Source organism: Macaca fascicularis, chromosome 11 (assembly GCF_037993035.2).
Source record: "Macaca fascicularis isolate 582-1 chromosome 11, T2T-MFA8v1.1".
Taxonomy (NCBI): domain Eukaryota; kingdom Metazoa; phylum Chordata; class Mammalia; order Primates; family Cercopithecidae; genus Macaca; species Macaca fascicularis.
Genome location: NC_088385.1, coordinates 118,915,329 through 118,934,012, shown reverse-complemented (window position 1 = coordinate 118,934,012; position 18,684 = coordinate 118,915,329). Strand labels below are relative to the sequence as shown.

General features: G+C 44.5%; 3 protein-coding genes across 21 annotated transcripts in view; 2 read left to right on the top strand and 1 right to left on the bottom strand.

Annotated features, from left to right (window-relative positions):
- Window positions 1–3,797, top strand: part of NAA25 (N-alpha-acetyltransferase 25, NatB auxiliary subunit) — an 86,742-nt gene extending 82,945 nt beyond the window's left edge. For 3 of the 4 annotated variants that reach the window (XM_074007888.1, XM_074007889.1, XM_015431562.4), the window contains one exon: window positions 1,067–3,294. In XM_074007888.1, the coding sequence (XP_073863989.1) occupies window positions 1,067–1,189 (123 nt within the window). In that variant the 3' untranslated portion in view covers window positions 1,190–3,294. Of the gene's footprint in view, window positions 1–1,066 lie in introns of all 4 variants that reach the window. The other variant, XM_005572287.5, reaches the window with a different exon arrangement.
- Window positions 3,798–7,566: 3,769 nt separating this feature from the next.
- ERP29 (endoplasmic reticulum protein 29) lies at window positions 7,567–18,225 on the bottom strand. Of its 2 annotated transcripts, XM_005572285.5 has the most exons (3): window positions 18,025–18,225; window positions 10,793–10,931; window positions 7,693–8,530 (listed from the first exon to the last, which is right to left on the bottom strand). In XM_005572285.5, the coding sequence occupies exons 1-3, from the start codon at window positions 18,166–18,168 to the stop codon at window positions 8,028–8,030; spliced, it is 786 nt and encodes a 261-aa protein (XP_005572342.1). In that variant the 5' UTR covers window positions 18,169–18,225; the 3' UTR covers window positions 7,693–8,027. The 2 variants fall into 2 exon arrangements, with proteins under 2 accessions (XP_005572343.1, XP_005572342.1); XM_005572286.5 differs by lacking the exon at window positions 10,793–10,931 and having other exon boundaries at window positions 7,567–8,530.
- A 222-nt stretch (window positions 18,226–18,447) lies between these two features.
- The window catches only part of TMEM116 (transmembrane protein 116), a 109,189-nt gene continuing 108,952 nt past the window's right edge, over window positions 18,448–18,684 (top strand). For 14 of the 15 annotated variants that reach the window (XR_012420692.1, XM_074007911.1, XM_074007910.1 and 11 more), the window contains exon 1: window positions 18,448–18,642. The gene's annotated coding sequence lies outside the window, so the exon portion shown is untranslated. The remainder of the gene's footprint in view (window positions 18,643–18,684) is intronic. The other variant, XM_074007921.1, reaches the window with a different exon arrangement.

Here is an 18,684-nt window from a genome sequence, read left to right as displayed (position 1 = left end):
ACCTGAAGTACTAGTATTGTTGGGTCAGAAAGTATATTCCCTGTTTCTTCTACAGTTCTGGGCTCTGCAGCACTCAACTTCATGTAAACCTAATCAGTCTACAGCCAGCCTCCTTTCTCTGTGAGAACTCACTCCTTCCCCTTTGTTTTGTGTGATCTCCCCAAACATTTGTCAGCAAATAATAACTCATATTAAAGAATATATATTTGGTCTCTTGAACTCAGGGGCTTTGTCAATACGGAGGGAGACTTGTTAATATTGTAACTGGAAATGATGGAGTTGGTAAAGTTGAGGCCATTATTAAAAGTGGCTGTGATGATGTACAAATTAGTAATAAATTTTTACTTTTTTCTGATGAAAACAATCAGAAATCTCAAATTTTCCACTTTGTACAGCTTATAACAACATAGTAGGGATTTTATGTCCAAACTAGTCATAATTTTCTATTTTTATTGATTACAAAGTAGTAATCAGAAATCTCAGTTTTTCTTCTTCTTTTTTTTTTTTTTGAGACAGCTTCACTCTGTCGCCCAGGCTGGTGTGTAGTGGCACGATCTCAGCTCACTAATACCTCTACCTCTCGAGTTCAAGCAATTCTCGTGCCTCAGCTTTCTGAGTAGCTGAGATTACAGGTGTGTGCCACCATGCCTGGCTAATTTTTGTATTTTTAGTAGAGATGGGGTTTCACCATGTTGACCAGGCCGGTTTCGGACTCCTGGGCTCAAGTGATCCACCTGCCTGGGCCTCCCAAAGTGTTGGGATTACAGGCGTGAGCCACTGTGCCTGGCCCAGTTTTTCTACCTTATATAATTTACAACAAAGGGTACTTGAAAGAGTAATGATGCTAAAGCAATAGGGTTTCCATGAAGAATCACATGGAAAAATACCCATTTTTGATGGCCTTTTGCCTTCTTTGCATTTTATGCAATTGAAAATGACCCACTGTGTTCTGATGGAGCTTGCGATGAGACCAAAGGTAATGGCAGCTTTAACTTTTATCTGAGAAGTAGAATCTGGGGGCATGGTTTTTAAACAAGATTAATTATTCTTGTCTCCTCCTTTATAGGAAGAGAGAAAATTTTCAAAGACTGTGCAAGGGAAGGTGCAGAGCAGTTATCTGCACTCACTTCTGGAAATGGGGGAGCTGCTGAAAAAAAGACTTGAGACCACAAAGAAACTAAAAATTTAAGAAAGTATCAACCACGGGCACTGATGACTCTGCAACAGAAAATGACACCATCTTCCCAGGCAAAAGCAACATCTGGTTGACCATGATTTTAATCCAGAACTTCCTCATAAAATGCATGAAGGACTTTGATCGTGAATTTTTTTAGGTGTTAAATATATACAACTGATTAAATTATTGTATATAAACCAGAAGCAGGACCCTTATCTGGGTTTGACCACTTTTTATACATGTTCATATGCATATGGCAGCAACAAGAGAACCCTACTTTTCTTCTTCCCATCACCAGAAACATCTTTTCAGGGAATCGGGGGGGTCTATAAAAACAGCAATAGAAATTAAGCATAAAGCATCAACCTCGTAGCAACTGAGTAGCCCTTCCATTATAAATAACCATGAGAGTATTTGGTCTGGTCCTTGAGCCACAAGTCATGGAAGGGAGACCATGCCTGCGAACAGGTCCCCTTTCCACAGCAGTAAGTTTGTTTTGAGGTTTGCTCAGCTACTTGGCTCCCACAGAACCCAAGGCAGTTACACAGAGGACCTTAGATGAGATCTGGCATATGCACCCGTCATAGAAGGGCACCACTTGGATGACCACAGGCCCTCACTTTTTGGCTTAGTTTTTGTCTGATAGTTAAGACATCCCCATCCTAGCTTCTGTGAGAGTTAAAATCTCAGGAAGGCAAGGAAGGCTCTGTTAATTTATAGCTGTTTAGAGGGGAAAGCAGTGCAGACCACTTATTAAGCCCGCTGAGGACTAGCTTTCTGTCTTTCATATATTTGGGAAAGATGGGAATGACTGTTTCAAAGAAGAGAGGTGTACATAATTTATGCAGGCAAGTCTGATACTTATTTCATTGGTTTTGTGAGTCATATATATATACATATATATGATGAAAATTAAGATTTAATACTTTAAGTGGGGGGTTTGGGAAGGAAGGAACGTAATATTATGGATTTAACCTTAGGCTTTAAGTTTTAGGCTGGCAAAAGAAATGTTATTCAGTGGGTTTGAGGTTTGAACTACTTTCTTCAAACTTAGAGAATTGTAACAGGATGGTGTTTACTTTGTTTGCCTGGATGTCCCCAAGACTATAGCTTCTTCTATCAGAGGTTGGTCTGATAGAAGAGGTAAAAATTGCTCTTGAAAATGTCATACAATTTATAGTTTCTTTGATAATATTTTTCTGTTTGAATCCCTGCTTCTGTTTTTGGTCTGTTACCTAAATATAGTTCAAGTTTAATTCTGTAAGAGCAAAGAAATGAATTTGGTGAGGAAATTAAGCATCCAATGGAGGATTGGTCTTGAAGACCTTAAAGGTGCTTTCCAATCTGCACTGCTCCAGTGAAATGTGATACTTTTTTCTTTTAAAAGCAACCAAGAGAGCTGGGAATATCTGTGTATTCATAGTAATTGCATTTCGTCCCTCCATTTTGACTTTCTTAGATTCATAATTTGATATAGTGCTTAAACTTCCAAGGAAAATTTAAACAGTTACTGCATTACCTGTTCAAAATAAGGCTTGTTGGAAATCCTAGTCCATCAAGTAATTTCAAAAATTTATTTTTGATATGAGTAGCCACAGCTGTCATATACCCCATCCCAAAAGGAAGAACTGTCTTAAACAAGATGAATGGAAAGGTCTGGTTAATTCTGAATTTTATGTAATGATAACATATTCTTTCATAAAACTATGGCCTGTTTAAGATGGAACTTTGCGTGTGTCTGCTGGGGAGGGTGGGGTACGTGTGTATGGCATGTGTTCTTGAAATGATGTCTCTCTGAATATCCAAACAAGTACTGTACTGTAGAAATGCTCTTTGAAAAAGTCTGTCAACTGACCATGATCAATCTAGCATATATATATGTTCAGTGGGCTGGCCTTGGTCCTCAGGGACAGTGTGTGACTCTAGTGGTCTTCCTAACCAGTCTCTTGCCTGAAGATATCTGGGACCTCTACTGGCTTTAATGACAAATAATGTTATGTTGAGGTTATGCTTCCTTTGTTATTTGCTGATTTTCCTACTAAATGTAGCATTTCAATTAGATCCAGCTTTCACATTTTGAGATAATTGTAAAAAGAATGAAATTATGCAGAAATGGCCAATATCTCTTATCAATCTGTTCTTTTGGTAACCCTCATGCACTATAAATTGTGTACAGTTAAAATATATATATATATATACATATATATATTCTTACATGAGTAAAAAGCACCCTCTCCCAGCAATCGTATGTCATTGGTATTTGAAGAGAATTCCCAAATAACTCATTGCTGCTGCTGCTGTTTTTGATTTGTATGGGTTTTTTTGTTTTGTTTGTTTTTGTGTGGTAAATTGATATTTAAAAAAGGAAAGGAGAAAAATCACGACTACTGTTTACAGACTGAAAAATTATTGCTTTTTATACTACTGAGATCCTAAGTTAAGACTCTCCAAAGCAAACATTTGGTTTAAATCATTTATCTGATGTGGATAAAAGGTAGAGAAACTTGTAGTGTTCTCCACATAATGGAAAATGTAAAAATGCCTAGTTGTGTTGCCCATCAATTTTGTATATTTTCATAATTTCAATTGTTCAAAATTGCATTATATTTTGCAATCACTATGTTCAATCTGGATTTGTCTTTCATTTTAACTTTTAATATAAAAAGGGGTTTCAATGTATCTACAGGCTTGTTATTGAAACTTCCTACTTATTTGATGTGATTTATTAATATGGGAAGTATATATTCTTCCTTCTTAAGTAAGTGAAGCATAGCAAATCTACTTTAAACTGGATGGGTTAATTTATATAAACATTTTCATTTTAAGTTGGCATTTCTGCCTGGTTCCTTTTTGTTCAGATTCTTAGAAGCCACAACCTTCTAAATGGTGTAATTCATCTCAATTGTGAATTTAGTGCTATATCCCAGCATATTTTCAATATTTGAGAATTTAGAATTTTTATTTGAAGTCAACTAGTCCTTTTGGCTCAAAAGTTAGTACCTTCTATACTTGCAGTTATTAATTCAACATACATGTACTGAACACTTAATTAGCATATAGTAGATTCCACTTTAGGCTCTGCTGAGATGCTGTGTCCTAGTTAGTAAATGAGTAACGTATATCCCAGTTAGTGGCTGTGAGATGGGGAAGAGGCAATAAAAATATTAGTTTGTAATTACATCCTGCTTAATAATGTAAATCACAGTATGTGAATTGAGTGTGTCTAGATGGTCACTTCAGACTGGGCCACAGGAGGACCTCCCAAGTGGTGACCTCTGATTTGAATGATGAAGTCTCAGGAAAAAAGTAACACATATGCAAATGCCCCAAGGCAGGAGACTGCTGAGCCAGTTCCAGGAAGTGAAAAAATGTTCAAGTGGCTGGGACTTAATGAAAGGGGTAGGATTGAGATAGAAAGTTGAGCAGGGATGAGATCCATCAGGACTTTGTAGTCTGGGGAAGGAATAAGATTTTATTCTCAATTTAGTGGGAAGTTACCGGAGGATTTCAGGCAGGCTGATGACATGATTTATCCAAGGGAACTCAAACCCACAAGCTGGGATTCAGAACTTATTCAGGTACATTGACAACATGGTAGAAGTAGGAACTTTTTCTCTTTTTTACTTTGTCTTGTCATATTGTCCCCTTGTATGAGCCCCCAAAGAGTCAGTTTTTGCCTCTTTCTTCAGTTATGAATTAACTCCATCCCAAGGTTTTTCTTTTTTTTTTGAGACGGAGTCTTGCTCTGTCACCAGGCTAGAGTGCAGTGGCATGATCTTGGTTCACCAGTCTCCGCCTCCCAGGTCCAAGTGACTCTCCTGCCTCAGCCTCCTGAGTAGCTGGGATTACAGGCGTGTGCCACCACACCCAGCTAATTTTTGTATTTTTAGTAGAGACGGGGTTTCACCATGTTGGCCAGGATGGTCTCGAACTGACCTCGTGATCTGCCCACCTTGGCCTCCCACAGTTTTTCTCTAGCAAAAGATAGGTACTTGGGCATACCTCGCTGCCATTCTTTTCTCCAGAGATGGGCTCAGGTTTATGCTTTTTTACATGCCGTTTTTTTAGATGCTGTTCCTGCTTTGATGCAGACATGTATTTCATAGTACAACTGGAGGGTAAGCTACCATGAACCAAATGCTTATACAAATTATTTGTGGGGTTCCTACAGAAGTTTATGCTTCAGAAGTGCAGAGCTTTTCTGCAACCTTCAGCTTCCATATAGTCCAGTAAATTTAGGCCTCAGATACTGTAGTTTTGGTTTTTTTTTGAGACAAAGTCTTGCTCTTGTCCCCTAGGCTGGAGTGTAGTGGCGCGATCCTGGCTCACTGCAACCTCCACCTCCTGATTTCCAGCGATTCTCCTGCCTCAGCCTCCCGAGTAGCTGGGATTACAGGCACCTGCCACCACGGCCTGCTAATTTTTATATTTTTAGTAGAGATGGGGTTTCACCATGTTGGCCAGGCTGGTCTTGAACTCCTGACCTTAAGTGATTCGCCCGCCTTGGCCTCCCAAAGTGCTGGGATCACAGGCGTGAGCCACCACACCGGCCCAGACACTGTATTGTTTTACAAATCAGAAAAGTAGTTGTTGTAGGTAAGACTACTATTTAATATTGAAATTATTGAACTCTCCTGCAAACGATTCAAACTTCCTTAAGCTTTGAGGAAATGAGCTAAAATCCAGATCCCCCTCACCATCTCTCTCACATTCTTAAGTCTTGTTGGCCATGTTCATATTCCCAGATTAGTTCCCTATGTATAATCTCTGCTGATGCAGTTCCAACTCCAACATTTTTTTTGTGGTGCCAATTACCAAGAACTATTTGTAAATTACTCTTGGCACCATTTGAGATAACTTGTAAGTTCCTTAAACACAATTCATGTTGGATCCAGTGTCTGCTTTGTTCCAGGTTATCAGGAAACTCCCTTAAAATTGAAAATACTTAACCAGGTGTGGTGGCATGCACCTGTACTCCCCAGCTACTCAGCAGGCTGAGGTGGGAGGATCACTTCAGCCTAGGAATTCAAGTCTAGCCTGGGCAACATAGCAAGATGCCCATCTCTTTTAAAAAAACAACTATAAATATTTGATTGATTCTGGGATTCCAGTCCATAGTCTTCATTAGAATCTGAGTAGCAGTACTTGAGCCACAGGATTAGTAAATGCTAACAGGTAGAGGAAAGGAATCCATTTGACTTGGGTCAGGGAAGACTGGATTTTATGTGACATATGCAAATCACAAGACTCTAGAAAGAGGGCTCATCTTTAATGAAAACTATTGGCTAACAAAGGGCCTCTGACATACGATAATGTAGTTTTGCCCAATAGCTCAGGTTTCTTCAACTCAAGGCCCTGGGGTTGTAAAGAACCATACCCAGCCAGAACGCATCCAGTGCCGTGCCCATGGAGGTAGTCACATTCCTGCTTCTTACAATTGAGAATCAAGATTAGTCTTCATTCACGGACTGTGGATGCATTTAATATTAGAGTCCTTTCCCTACCTGCCATTTGTCATCTTATTCTAATTTCTATAAAAGTGAATACTTTGCTCTTTGGAAGTGATCCTGTTTACATGGTACACACTAGAACAGCCAAAGCAAATTCACCAGTTAGAAGTGTCCAAAAAGATCTTCCAAAAGTTTCAGTGAGAACTAATGAGAAGGGAAAATGTAGAAATTATTAGTCTTTCATCATACGTGGAGTACGTAAGCTGTCAGCAGGTGGATGTTTAGGTTTAAACATCTCTTACTTACTTGGTTTGAATTGTTAGCCTAAGCTATCACAATTTTTTTGTCCCATCCAATTCAACACATGGAATTTCCTCTATTTTTTTGTTTCCAGTAACTAAATATACCAACCTGGATAAAATGGAGGAAAATAATTCAAGGTCTTATTTGCCAACTCCATTCTTTGTGTGGGTGCAATTAGACATACTTCAGGATCTGTGGTCTGATAACATTTTCACATAGTTAAATATGAAAGTAGGGCTGTCATGAAGCTCACTATTGCAGATAACTGCTTCTGAGTCTGAAGAAAAGATGTGAATGTTGGCACAAGTGCTCTTTAGTCTGCTTTCTAGAAGTTAGTATTTATTTAGTGACAGTGATTTAGATGGAAAATATTTTTTAATTTTCAGATTGGACTGGACTATATCATTTAGCTGTGTAAATCCAAGTCAAAGAATATATCAGTAAAACTAATAATTTGCTATGTGTACCTCACAGAGCATGGAAAATAATCACACCATGGTCCATCAATGTTGGTTCAATGTATTCATCAATACTGCTACTGAGTTTTAAGGACTGGAAAATGGACAACACACTTGACCATTAACAGTCAATCCATGTCAGTCTGAATATCACTGGAAAATAACAAAGGTATGCCAGTTTCCACAGTGTTACGAGGATAGTTTATTACGCTGGGAAAGTGGAGTCCATACCAGCTTAGATTCAAAGAGGAAAGCAGGTCATAGACCAAAGTGTAATTTGAAAAGACAACAGAATGGCTTCAGGTCCACTTAACCAAAACACTGAAACTTTAATTGAATGAGAATTACACCTGTCAAAGACCTGGGCCGTATACTCCTCTCTCCTCTATAGCACTAATTCCTTCTGAGGGGTCATTTCACCAGCCACCTGAGTAAGTGCTCCAGCTATCCCCAGACCAGCTAGAGACATCCCAAGCATGGTCACATCAGCATCAATGTCCAGGCATACTCAGGGCTCAGAATCGTGGGTTAGTACCACTTTTCCCACTACCCCCTTATATTCCACAAGGGACTCACAGCCAGCAGGTTAACTCTCCCCTCCCTATCCCCACCAAACCCTGGAAAACCACAGACGGCCTTTTAAAGCTCCTCTTTCTCGGCCCCCTTCTTCTGGAAGGCAGTCAGGATGTTTAAGCTCTTCTGGAGCTCCTCCTTCTTCCCATCACTCATCTTGTTCTTCTCAATCAGCCTGGCAATCCGAGTCATCTCTGATGCTGGGAAGTCCTCCCCTTGGTCTAAGATCTTCCCCATGATCTTCAGGTATTGCTCGGCCCACTTCTTCTCAGTCTCCTTCACACTTGAGAGGTTGTCCTGCCCCCGCTTCAAGAGGGCCTGGCGGCCCTCCACACCAGAGGCCCTGATGAACTCCCCGGCGAGAGCGTCATATACAGGCAGGCAACCAGGCATACCTAGGTAGACCCCTTGCCCCTTCAGCCAGCGCTGGATGGCTCCAACCTTAACTGCCCCAGTGTATGGGACTGGGTTCTCAAAGTCCCCATCCCGGAAGAGGTAGAAGACTGGGTAGCTCTCTTTGTCCAGCTTGTATTTCTCACTCAGTTCCATGTTCAGTTTGTCACCATAATCTGTGAGCAGAAACCAGACACAAAAAGCAAGACCATGAGGAACTCAGGGCAGAAAATTGCTATGGGACCTAGCTGCACTGAAGGGAAGAAGAATTTTCTTGGCCATGTAATGGTTCAAAGTGAGGAGCAACCATACATACCTGGGTTTGAATTCCTCCTCTACCACTTCCTAGCCATGTAGCACTAGGCAAATAATTAAACTCTGAACTGTTAGATGAAAAAATGGAGATTCTTCTGAATATTTATTATATGCCCACTATGTGTCAGATGCTGTTCTAGGTGCTGAGGGTCTAGTTGTGATTAAGAGTATTAAGCTCGGCCGGATGCGGTGGCTCATGCCTGTAATCCCAGCACTTTGGGAGGCCAAGGCGGGCAGATCACGAGGTCAGAAGTTAAAGACAAGCCTGGCCAACATAGTGAAACCACCATCTCTGCTAAAAATACAAAAAAAAAAAAAAAAATAGGGCATGGTGGCACATGCCTGTAGTCCCAGCTACTCGGGAGACTGAGGCAGGAGAATCGCTTGAACCCAGGAGGTGGAGGTTGCAGTGATCTGAGATCGCATCACTGCACTCCAGCTTGGGCAACAGAGTGAGACTTTGTCTCAAAAAAAAAAAAAAAAGAAAAAAAGACTATTAAGATCATTCTTCTAAGGGAGAGAAGAGACATAACAAACACATAAACATAGGTGATGAGTGGCATCGGGAAAACAAAACAGCATGATGTGACAAAGTGACTGGGTAAGAAAGCCCACTTCGGGTGGTCATGGAAGGCCTCCCTGTGAAGGTGACATCAGCTAAAGGACCTGAATGTCCTGGAGCCAGCCACATGAAGATCTGGGAAGAGTGTCTCAGGCAGAAAGGACTGCAAGTGCAAAAGCTCTGAGGCAGGACTAAGCTCAGGAGTTTTCAGTCTCCTGAAAGGCCAGTCTGGCTGGAGCTGGGTGAGAAAGGGGAGCATGTGGAAGGGAAGGAACACAGTCCCTGCCACATGGGGGCTGTTGGGAGGACCGGATGAGGGAATATGTGCATGATACTTGGCCAGGTTAAATGCTTAATATGTGGTAGCTGCTGTTAGTATCTGCAAAACACCCTTCCTAATGGGCAGTAGCAGCCCCAAGGGCTGATGCTGTGACAACTGGTTTCTTACACTTTGCCAAGAAACAGCTAAGACCAACTACTAGTAGTGGTAGTATTGGATGCCTAGGGTTCCAAACCTAGTTCTGCCACTTAACAATTCCACATTCTTGAGCAAGTTACTCTAAGCATCCATTTCTTCATTTGAAACAATGGAGGTAATAGTACCACATGGGACTTCCTTCATAGAGCTCTTGCAAAGATGAAACACATGTAAAACACTCAGCACAGTGGCCTGGCACACAGTAAACATCTGATAAATGTTAACTATTATTATTTTTCTAATAAAAGCACCAAGGGAGTTACCTAAAGTTGAGTCAAATCTGACTGACTGTCCTGGAGAGGTGTGCCAGCTATCTCTATCGGTATACCCAGGACCAGACTCTCTACTAAGTTCCCAGCTTACTACGGAATGGAGGCATCCAAGCTGGGAGGGAAGTGAGAAAAGTAAGTCCCTGCCTGGGACTAAACACTTAGGTGGAGCTCTGGATGAGCCACTCCATAGCCCACAGTCCTTTAAGCTTTGAGCTTCAGGTTTTTTTCCTGAAGTATAACATGGAGATAATACATCTTGCTTCTCAGGCAGAGTTCAAGTGAAGATTTAAAATGCAATGGGGGGCGCAGATCTTTACCCTGTCGACCACTAAATGCTGGCGACTACTGAAGCTGTCACTGTGGTTGGGAGGTGCCCTTGGATTAGTGGTGGCATCAGTGCATTTGAGCTAAAGCCAAAACCAAACAGTTTTGGTACAGAAGCTGAAATGAAGACAGAAGAACTGACTATGCAGTCCACTAGGGGACATAGCACCCCCTCTGCCCTCTTCATTCTGTTCACTGCAAGGAGAGCTCAAAGTTCTCACAGTTTAATGTCAGAGAGGGGTGGAATGTCAGGGGTTCCCTTCCCTTCAGGCACCTGCACGGCTGAGCTGAGATTCCATGGTCCCAGAATCTGCTCAGGTTAAGCCTACTATGGGCACCGGATTCCTTTAGAGGCCATGAACCTGTTTACTTACACTCCTTGAGGGTGGCTCAGAAGGAAAGATGCTGGGTACTCCTCTTCCAAGTGGAAATGATTCCTAGCTTCCTCCCTCTCTGCCCTCCCCAGCCATCCTGGACTTGTCCATACCTGAGATCCCCACCTCTGCCACCAAGAGATCATCGCTGGAAGCCGAGTTTTCAGCAAGACGCTTGAACTCATCCTGCTTCTCACCGTAGGGGTACTGGGTGTCGAACTTCACCAAGACGAACTTGCTTTTGGTAATGACCTGAGGGCGTATAGAGCTGAGCAAGTGGGTGTTCCAGGGACTTTTGGGGCTAACTCCCCTTCCCAAGGGGCCCCTGTTTAAGAAATAGAGTGGAAACAAGCCCACAAGCGAGGCAAGCTCTCACAAATTAATATTTATTCATTCATCCATTGACTTATTTAACAATTTAGTGAGTGCCAGCGATGTGGAGGGCACCCCATTAGTACCTGTTCACACTAATCAAAGATATACACAACCCTGTCCAGAATAAACAAGGCTGCAGACATAATAAGGCCTTCTCCTGCAGGGTTCCTTTCAGTTAGGTGAAGGAGACCCTTTGCACACTACATCAGCCCCTGTCGTACTCATCATCCCAGGAGGCCTTTCTCAGTAAACCCTGAACAAGAAATCTGACAAAAATAAACAAAACCACCTACAAAGGAGTTGGCATCATGGAGGACACTTTGGCTAGATAGGCTGGAGTTTGAACCCAGCAATTTCAGGGCAGTTAAGTTAGTGAGAGGCCAGGCGTGGGACAATGTGCTCTCCCTAGACTACACTTCTCTCTGGCTAGATCTCTGGGTTTTAAACTGTCGGGGCGAGACATTTAATTGCAGTAAAATTCACATAATATTTGCCATTGTAACCATTTAAAAGTGTACATTCTGTGTGATTCAGTGCATTAAGAATGTGCAACCATCACTACTATCCAGTGCCAAGAACATTTTCATCATCCCAAAAGGAAACCCCATACTCATTATGCAGTCACTCCCCAGTCTTCCTCCTCCCAGCCCCAGTAACCACTAATGTATTTTCTGTCTCTATAGATTTGTCTATTCTGATGGAAATGTAGAGTATGTGGCCTTTTGTGTCTGGCTTTTTTCACTTAGCATTTTTTTTTTTTTTTTTAAGACGGAGTTTCACTCTTGTTGCCCAGGCTGGAGTGCAATGGTGCGATCTCAGCTCACCACAACCTCTGCCTCCCAGGTTCAAGCGATTCTCCTGCCTCAGCCTTCCCAAGTAGCTGGGATTATAGGCATGCGCCACCAAGCCTGGCTAATTCTGTAATTTTAGTAGAGATGGGGCTTCTCCATGTGGGTCAGGCTGGTCTCAAACTCCCGACATCAGGTGATCCACCCACCTTGGCCTCCCAAAGTGCTGGGATTACAGGCATGAGCCACCGCGCCCAGCCAAGCATGTTTTCAGTTTATCCATGTTGTACCATGTATTGGTACATTGTTACTTTTTATGGCCAAATAAATATTATATTGTACAGAGGGACCACATTTTATTTATTCGCTCATCAGCTGAATGTTTGGGTTGTTTCCACCTTTTGGCTACTGTCAATAGTGCTGCTATGAACATTCACATAACATGTTTTGTTTGAACACCTGTATTCCACTCTTTTTTTTTTTTTTTTTTTGAGACAGAGTCTTGTTCTGTCGCCCAGGCTGGAGTGCCGTGGCGCCATCTCGGCTCACTGCAAGCTCCGCCTCCCTGGTTCTGGCCATTCTCCTGCCTCAGCCTCCCGAGTAGTTGGGACTACAGGTGCCCACCACCACGCCCGGCTAATTTTTTGTATTTTTAGTAGAGACGGGGTTTCATCATGTTAGCCAGGATGGTCTCAATCTCCTGACCTCGTGATCCACCCGCCTCGGCCTCCCAAAGTGCTGGGATTACAGACGTGAGCCACTGTGCCTGGCAACCTGTATTCCACTCTTTTGGGTATACACCTACAAGTGGAACTGTGGAGGTCATATGCTAAGTCTACATTTAACTTACTGAGGAAGCCAAGGACTTCTTTTGATGGTTTCTCCCAATGCACAAGTTTTATCTAACCAGCCACTTTAGCATAACACTGCCTTTCTCACTTCCATCAACTTTTTGTTTCCTAATCCAAGTGATCCCTATCATCGAGTTTTTTCATCACAAGCAATCACTGTAAATAATCATGTCACGGCTGAGCATGGTGGCTCACACCTGTAATCTCAACACTTTGCGGGCCTGAAGTGGGAGGATCACATGAGGCCAGAAGTTCAAGACCAGCCTGGACAACATAGCTGGCTTAAAAAAAAAAAAAAAAAATTGGCCAGGCACGGTGGCACACACCTGTATTCCCAGCTAAACTACTCAGGAGGCTGAGGTGGAAAATCACTTGCGCCTAGGAGTCAGACGTTACAGTGAGCTATGATTGCACCACTGCAATCCAACCTGTTTAACAGAGTGAGACCCCATCTCTCTCTCTCTCTCCCAAAAGAAAAAAAAATTATGTCAAGCTGACATAATTCTGGCTGAAGGCAAAGATACAATGTTCTGGGCTGGGCGCAGTGGTTCACTTCTGTAATCCCAGCACTTTGGGAGGCTGAGGCTGGTGGATCACTTAAGGTCAGGAGGTGGAGACCAGCCCGGCCAACGTGGCGAAACCCCGTCTCTACTAAAAACACAAAAATTAGCTGAGCATGGTGGCGGGCACCTGTAATGCCAGCTACTCGGGAGGCTGAGGCAGGAGAATTGCTTAAACCCGGGAGGTGGAGGTTGCAGTGAGCCGAGATCGTGCCATTGCACTCCAGCTTGGGTGACAAGAGCGAAACTCCATCGCAAAAAAAAAAAAAAAAAAAAAGATACAATGTTCTTGTTAGTCTTTGTCCTTTACCGTGTACTGATGTCCTCTTGGTTTTTAAAAATATTTAACACTGTTTAGGGACACAAAGGAGGGAGGAAAAGACACCAGAACAGGTCATCTTTAAATGCCAAAAAGCCTGAGCTCTGGAGGCCTAAAAGCAGGAAAGACTTAAAATACAAATGAGTTCACATCCCTCTGGCCCAGCTGGCCTTATTTCAGTTCAGCACATGAAACTTACTCCCACTCAGAGCTTTTTCATTTGCTCTCTGCTGGCTGGAATGTCCTTTCCCCAGTTCTTTTCATGGTTATCTCTTTATCATTCAAGGCTCAGTTCAAATGTCCCCTGCTACTGGGGACTCCTCCAATCAGACTGTCTAATATGGCTGCATTTTCATCATACCCTGGTATCATTACCCTGCTGTATTTTCTTCAGTGCATTACTCACTCTCTGAAATCCTTATTTGCTTGTTTTCCATCCTCTCCACTAGAATATACATTTATGAGAATAAGGACCTTGTCTGACCTGTTTTCTGCTGTATCCCTAGTGCCCAACAGTGCCTAGAATGTGGCAGATGTTCTGAAAATATCTGATGAATGAACAATACTCTGACAGGCTTTGTAGCAGATGCTACATGTTGGGGAAGGGGAGAAGCACTTGTTTAAAAAGCACAATACGGGATACCTACTTTCAAGGGCCTGCATTTGTATTATGGAATAATATTAATAATTATACGGTGGTCTAACATTAAAATATAATTCAGAGATCTCCACCTTTTACTTCCACCATTCTTAGTTACAAGGGTAAGGCAGAATGGTTTTGAATGGCAAACATTCGCATAAAGAATTTTCTCTTGTTATCTTAGTCTGTTATGTATTTATTTATTTATTTTTTTGAGGCAGAGTCTCACTCTGTCACCCAGGTTGAAGTGCAGTGGCGCCATCTCGGCTCCCTGCAAGCTCCGCCTCCCGTATTCATGCCATTCTCCTGCCTCAGCCTCCCAAGTAGCTGGGACTAGAGGCGCCTGCCACCACACCCAGCTAATTTTTTTGTATTTTTAGTAGAGACAGGGTTTCACCGTGTTAGCTAGGATGGTCTCGATCTCCTGACCTCGTGATCCACTCGCCTTGGCCTCCCGAAGTGGTCTGTTATCTCTTTTTTTTTTTTTTTTTTTTGAGACGGAGTCATGCTCTGTCGCACAGGCTGGAGTGCAGTGGCCGGATCTCAGCTCACTGCAAGCTCCGCCTCCCGGGTTTACGCCATCCTCCTGCCTCAGCCTCCCGAGTAGCTGGGACTACAGGTGCCCGCCACCTCGCCCGGCTAGTTTTTTGTATTTTTTAGTAGAGACAGGGTTTCACCGTGTTAGCCAGGATGGTCTCGATCTCCTGACCTCGTGATTCGCCCGTCTCGGCCTCCCAAAGTGCTGGGATTACAGGCTTGAGCCACCGCACCCGGCCTGTTATCTCTTAATGATAGCTTTAGAAATCTATTTTCCTCATCTACTTCCTACCAGCCCTTGGTGTCCAATGGGCTGGTAGGAATCAGCTCTACCATTACCTATAATTAGGCAACTCACTTCTTTAAAGTATAGATAAGTTCATTATTCATTCATTCATTCGTTCACTGAATAAAAAGTTACTAAGGATCTATCATGTGCCAGGCCCCATACTAAGTGAACACAGCAGGGAACAAAATGGGATCTCTTAGATCATGAAGCTAACATTCTAGTGATGGTGAAGGGAAAGAAACAACAACAACAAAAAAAGATACTGGAAATCACCAAAAGGCAAAGCGTGGAACAAGGCTGCCAGACACAACACTAGTACATTTCCCTTTGGTTCAATGGTGATGAAGAGAAGATCTGAAAAGAGACTGGAGAAAACGTTTTGTTCATTCATGCAACAAATTAGTTATTGTGCACCTTCTATGAGACAGGTAATCTGCTACGCAGTGCAGATGATCAGGAACAAAACAGACACGGAGCTTCTTCATGAGCACATAATATTCCAGGGAGAGAGAAAGATAGCAAAATGGATTTTAAAAAAATCAGTGATGAGTGCTGTATGGAGAAATAAAACAGATTAACGTGACTGGCACTTTAGACTGGGGGAAGATAAATCAAGGAAGAATTCTAAGAAGGAAACACTTAACCTAAGTCTGAATGATGAGAAGTAACCAACTAGCCTTTCAAAGTTTGGGCAGAGAATATTCCAGTCACAAGGAACAACTAGTGCAACACATCCTAAGGCAGTAAAGAGCAAGGAATATTCAAAAGACAGGAGGAGAATGGTTGGGAGATGAACGGGAAGCCAGGAATCAGGTCATGTAGGACTTAGGCTACTGTGTGGAGACTCAAGAGTGGAAGCAGGGAGACCAGAGAAGAGGCTATTGTAATGTTGACCTAGATTAGGGTGATAATAGTAGAAAACACTGTTAGCTTTATGGTGCAAAGTTTCCCTTTGGGTTACACTTGTTCTGTGATATTATCTCACTCCCATGGAGCAGGGTAGGGTAGGGGTGTCACTTTGCCAATAAAGGCCCCCAAATCATAGGGTGCTGTAGGGTGTGTCTGTGTGTGCCTGACAACCAACCAGCCATACCTACACCTTTTTTTTTTTTTTTTTTGAGACAGAGTTTTGCTCTTGTTGCAGTGCAATGGCATGATCACAGGTTACTGCAACCTCCGCCTCCGGGGTTCAAGCAATTCTCCTGCCTCAGCCTCCCCAGTAGCTGGGATTACAGGCGCCCACCACCACGCCCAGCTAATCTTTGTATTTTTAGTAGAGACAGGGTTTCACCATGTTGACCAGGCTGGTCTCCACCTCCTGACCTCAGGTGATCCACCCACCGCCACCTCCCAAAGTGCCAGGATTACAGGCATGAGCCACCACACCCCGCCCACACTTTTTTTTTTTTTTTTTTTTTTTTTGAGATGGAGTCTCGCTCTGTCGCCCAGGCTGGAGTGCAGTGGTGCAATCTTGGCTTACTGCAACCTCTGCCTCCCGGGTTGAAGCAATTGTCCTGTCTCAGCCTCCCAAGGAGCTGGGACTATAGGTGCCTGCCACGACGCCCAGCTAATTTTTGTATTTTTAGTACGGACAGGGTTTCACCTTGTTAGGCTGGTCTCGCCTGACCTCAGGAAATCCACCCACCTCAGCCTCCCAAAGTGCTGGGATTACAGGCATGAGCCACTATGCCCGGCCTACACTTTTAAATTCTTGAAACTTTGCCTTGAATGAGCTACAAGTGCCAAGTCCATGACAGGGAATGCTTGAAAACAGGGAAGACTTCAACCACTGGAGAAAACTACTTCTTGGTTTCACTTCCCCACAATGAGTACAAAACTCGAAAATGAAATGACTGGCTCTCTCGCAACACTAAGCTTGCCCATCTCCTAGAGGAAGTTAAAAGCTGCTCGTGGGTGAAGACAGGTGCAAGAGGAGGGGACTGGGACTGCGGTATTGCATTCTGCCACCATTTCCAACCGTCCATTTACCCAGGCCAGGATCCCTAATTCTGCAAAAATGGAAGGGGGAGGGGCAGAGGTAGTGGCAAATTCTTCCATGCCTTGACCCAATTTTATTCATTTTGTTGCCAAACCCAAGATGTTTTCTACAACAGCTATCCCCAACCTTTTTGGCACCAAGGACTGGTTTCATGGAAGACAATTTTTCCACGGGAGTGGGGGGTTGGGTGGTTTCGACATGAACCTGTTTCACCTCAGATCATCAGGCATTAGATTCTCATAAGAAGCGCACAACCTGGATCCCCCAGTTCACAATAAAGGTCGTGCTCCTATGAGAATCTAACCGCAGCTGATGTGACAGGAGGTGGAGCTCAGGATGTAATGCTCGGTCACCCGCCGCTCACCTCCTGCTGTGCGGCCCGGTTTCTAACAGGCCACCGACAGGCCTGGTGGTTGGGGGCCCCTGCTTTTCAGGGTGGCTGAACTGAAGCTTATTCTTCAAGCTTGCACTATTCAAGATGTATGATATCTGATCATTGTTTGCATATGCAAAGCAGGCTGCAATCCATGCCTGGGGAAGAGGGGCGCGAACATGCAGGCTAACGCGCCTGCATTTCTCCCCGCCAATCCCTCCCCGCTACCACAGCCGGGAGCCCAGTGGCGTCGGCCTCGCACCGCCCTCCGGTTCTCGCACTTGGGATTCGAGGGTTGGATCTCTCCAGGCACCACCCTCTCCCCCTAGGTGAAGGGAAGGGGAACACAGTTCCCTCGGCATCTTTGCAAGGGAGGATGCAAGTATAAATGCTGCAAAAGCACGGGTGCGCCGGGGCCCTGAAGCGTGCATGCCCGGTGGTCATAACATTCCCCCGGCTCAGAGTCCACTAGGCCTGTAGGACTCCGGGAAGCCCTGGGACCATTGCTACAGACCACCTCCCGTCAGCTCCCGGTGTCCAGCGTCCATCCACTAGCGCGCGCTCTTCCAGGCGGCCCGACAGCACCTGCGCGCGACGTCCCACGCCCCTGTTACCTTGTAGAAAGTGACCGTATCCAGGGGAAGGGCGCCCTTAGTGTGCAGGCCGCTGCCGCCATGCGGAGCGGAGAGGAGCAGGAAGCCCAGGAGAAGGGGAAGCAGCGGGGAGAGAGACGCGGCGCGGGACACAGCTGCAGCCATATCGCCGGGTTCCGGGCCAGGGAGGTAGGTACGCCGTAGTGGAGAACGCCGGGAGTCAGCGATCACGTGACTGGGGGGGGCGGGCTCACGCGCGCTCACGTGGACACCCCAGGAGGCTCCCGTCTGTCTAGGGTGAGAGGGTGGGGCCACGTGAGGGGCGGGGGTGGGGGGTGGGGTGGGGAGAAAGCTGCCGCGCACGCGTACTCGGCGAAGCTCGCGTAAGGCCTGGGTAAAAGGGCGGGCCACGTTGGGGGCGGGAAAATGGGCTGCTGCGCGCGCGCACTCGGCGAGTCTTCCGGCGGGTTCGCCCACTTCCTTTCCTGCTCCGCGTGAGAAGAGGCGCGAAGCGTGCGTAGGAACGCTACGGCAATTCCTTTGCGGCCCTTCCTCTCCTTCGAAGATGACAAGGCCTGCCATCCCTTCTTACTAACTTTGGGCCGTCAGGCAGTTGGTTGGGACCCGCTCCAACCCTAGGTCAGTGTGTCAGTCAAGTTCAGCTGTTATTATCAGTCAGGC